We start from the raw sequence: 3023 nt of genomic DNA, 5'->3' as shown, positions 1-3023 counted from the left end.
ACTAGAACAACTGAAAATATAAAATTCTGCGTTGGGATAAGGAGATTGTACCTTTTCTTTTTGTCGGAGCCTTTGTTTGTTGAAAAACGTTTATTTTTTATTTTTCTCGTTTTCTGTTTGATTTACGAATTGTCCTTTTGGATCAATGTTTGGAACAACTAGAACAATTTATTGCGATAATGAATTTTTCGAATATTAAGAAAAGGGGTGCCGGATAAGAAAATGTTTTTTTGTTTTCTGCAATTTCTGTTCGTCATATGGAATTATTATTTTGGAACAATGTTTAGAACAACTAGAACAATCTGTAGCAAAAAAAAATTATTCGATTTTCCAAAAAAGAGGGGCTAGCAAGAAAAATTCGTTTTTTCCTTTTATTGGAGAACGATTTGGAATAAGATGATATCGCTTTGGAACAATGTAGAACAAACTCAGAACAATCTGGAACAATTGTCAAAATTTTAATTTTTAAAAAAAGAGGGGCTAACTTCACACACATTGATAAAACGTATTGCGACACGTTCGAAATTCTTGGAAAGAGGGGACAGCCTGACCTTTCTTCCATTTTGAACGTATCACCATATACGTCAAAATTTACGAGAATGCGATCAATCTTGCGATACTCGCTTGAACGAATGATTGAAAATGTACTTCGCCAAAGAGAGCAGCGCATCGAACGACGTGAAGAAGGAATATAACGTGTAAATTTCAAGATTTTATACAATAAATAACGTTTTTTTCAACATTATGTATATACACAGTATGGAGCGTCGCGCGGTGCGCTTACTGAGCAGACGTTACGACCTAACGAATACAAGATACAAGTATGTGGAAATTGGAATCGACGTTGGTGCAACGATTTACGTGGAGATCGCCCTGGGAGATCATCGCGGACACGAACTGTTGCTGTCTCTCGAAACATGGAAGGGTCTCTACGAGCTGCGATGGAATATTTACAAGATGCTGCGAAACAAATACAATTTTATGAGCGTTGGACCGCTAACCGTCAGAGTTTGCACGCTGCAGAACAATGCTACGCTCGTACGTCTCGATTCTTCATCCGTACGCATGATGATGACCGAAACGACGCTACACCGTATATTCGAGTTTGACGGGTGTATCGACGTAAAGTTCGAACGATTAGTCCGACTCGTCGATACGGTCGATGCCAAATATATAGTGATGCGATTCTCCAATATCGCGTCCAAGAATGCTATACGGGATAGCGACATCTTCAATGAACATCAGCTCGTCGATTGCGAGCTATTAACTTTAGTTTTTTTAAATACGTATGAAAAATCGGTGTAATAAGATGTGAATAAAAATAAATTCGTTCGCATCACTATATATGTATATGTACTTTATTTTACTACCCATCCTTTGCCCTAGTAAAAGAAAAAGAAAAGAACACAGCGTATCGGGAAAACTAAGTTATAAAAAAAGACAAAAGGAAAATGAGGTTCTCGTACTTTTATGGGCGGGTGGCGGTGGCCCACGGCGGCAGCGGCGGCGGCGGCCCGCAATGCATTTTTGGGGTGGTCGCGGGGTCGCAGCAGCGACCGGGGGACCTTCTCCGCGCTCTAGCCACATAGTTAGAACTCGCCTACTATATCTATACTTAATAATTATGAAACTTGGTTGTATTTAGGTATTTCAAACAATTAATAAACGTTGTTTCCATAAAAATTACATTACGCTATATCTTGGTCGAAAAACGGTTGGAGCATATACCCTTTGTAATACATTTACTTCTATAACTGTTTGTTTTTGTATTGTTTTTTGTTCGTAGCAGTATTTTCTTTTTTGTGATGTTTTTTGTTGTCTTGTACGTGACTGCAGTCCCCAAAATCTTACTGTCATTCCGCATGACGTCATACCTCCACTACCGAAGAATCCCCGCGCTACGCTTCCCCTCGCCATCGAGTATCCCCCACACCCCGCGCTCCCCTCAGAGGACCTGAGTTAGAACCAGCTTAGTATACCTACTTCGATATTATCGATAGTGTCATAAAGACTAAAAAGTGATAAAGCGTTCTAAAATAAAAGCACTAGTAACGTTCCTCAGGCCCTCAAGTGATGAAAATCTTTGATCTGGAAGTTCATAAAAAAGATTATTACAAAGGCTACGATCCGACAGTAAATCCCACCATTGCAAATTCATTTTCTACAGCGGCTTATCGATTCGGACACTCACTGGTCCAGCGAAGTTTTATTAGATTTGATAGCGATCACAGACCTATTTTTAATAGTAAGTAAAATAATGGTAAATATTAAATATTATAATTAAATGCAATTATTATAAGTATTATTATTATATTATTGTTTAATATTACATGAATGAAAAAAGAACATTATTTTAAAAATACTTTAAAAGTTTTAGGCTGTATGTAATTCTTGATTTCAGAAAAAAATCATCATTTCCATTTGTAATTTTATAACGTGGTATAAAAACCATAATGGGTCAAAATACATACTTATGTATATAAAGTATATTTTAGAAAGCAAGGCACGAAATAATAAATAAAATTTCATTTTGAAATCTAACACAAATTACAGATCATCCCTAAGTACTAAATACATTATTTGGATACACCTAATATCCAAATACAGTTACTTAAAGCCTTTTGTTAATGGACTAAAAATAATAATTTAACACTTCTAAATATAAATCTTATAAAAATAAAAACAAACAGAAAAGACCACGCACTAATCATATGGGAAAGTGGCCACCGTTAAAATTGAAATAACATGTGCGAAAGTATACTTTATGAGGTACTGATCAAATGTCTCAATGGCACCAACCTTCTAAATCCGCTAGTTTTTACACTGTCAGCTCATAAAGACTGTGTTACGTCCGAGGTTCCGCATGCATGGAACCTGAGGGGGTGAACGTAACGCGAACCGAAACGCCGTATCGTCAGTCCCAGCTCCGGATCGCAAGGGAGCTAAGGGGAGGGACCGACTCAACGGGAAGCACTTCGCTTCGCCCTTTGGCCACTTGGTAGAGCCGGGGGTTCGAGGGAGGA

General features: G+C 37.7%; 1 protein-coding gene across 1 annotated transcript in view; it reads left to right on the top strand.

The window, feature by feature from the left end:
* Nucleotides 1-3023, top strand: part of LOC108758877 (uncharacterized) — a 97062-nt gene that overhangs the window by 13092 nt on the left and 80947 nt on the right. Inside the window, exon 2 of the mRNA XM_018504085.1 lies at nucleotides 2063-2245. Within this exon, the coding sequence (XP_018359587.1) occupies nucleotides 2074-2245 (172 nt within the window). The 5' untranslated portion in view covers nucleotides 2063-2073. The remainder of the gene's footprint in view (nucleotides 1-2062; nucleotides 2246-3023) is intronic.

This window comes from Trachymyrmex cornetzi, unplaced genomic scaffold (genome assembly GCF_001594075.2).
Source record: "Trachymyrmex cornetzi isolate Tcor2-1 unplaced genomic scaffold, Tcor1.1 scaffold1039, whole genome shotgun sequence".
Classification (NCBI taxonomy): Eukaryota; Metazoa; Arthropoda; class Insecta; order Hymenoptera; family Formicidae; genus Trachymyrmex; species Trachymyrmex cornetzi.
Note: the sequence above shows the minus strand (reverse complement) of the source record. Positions and strands in the feature narration are given on the sequence as shown.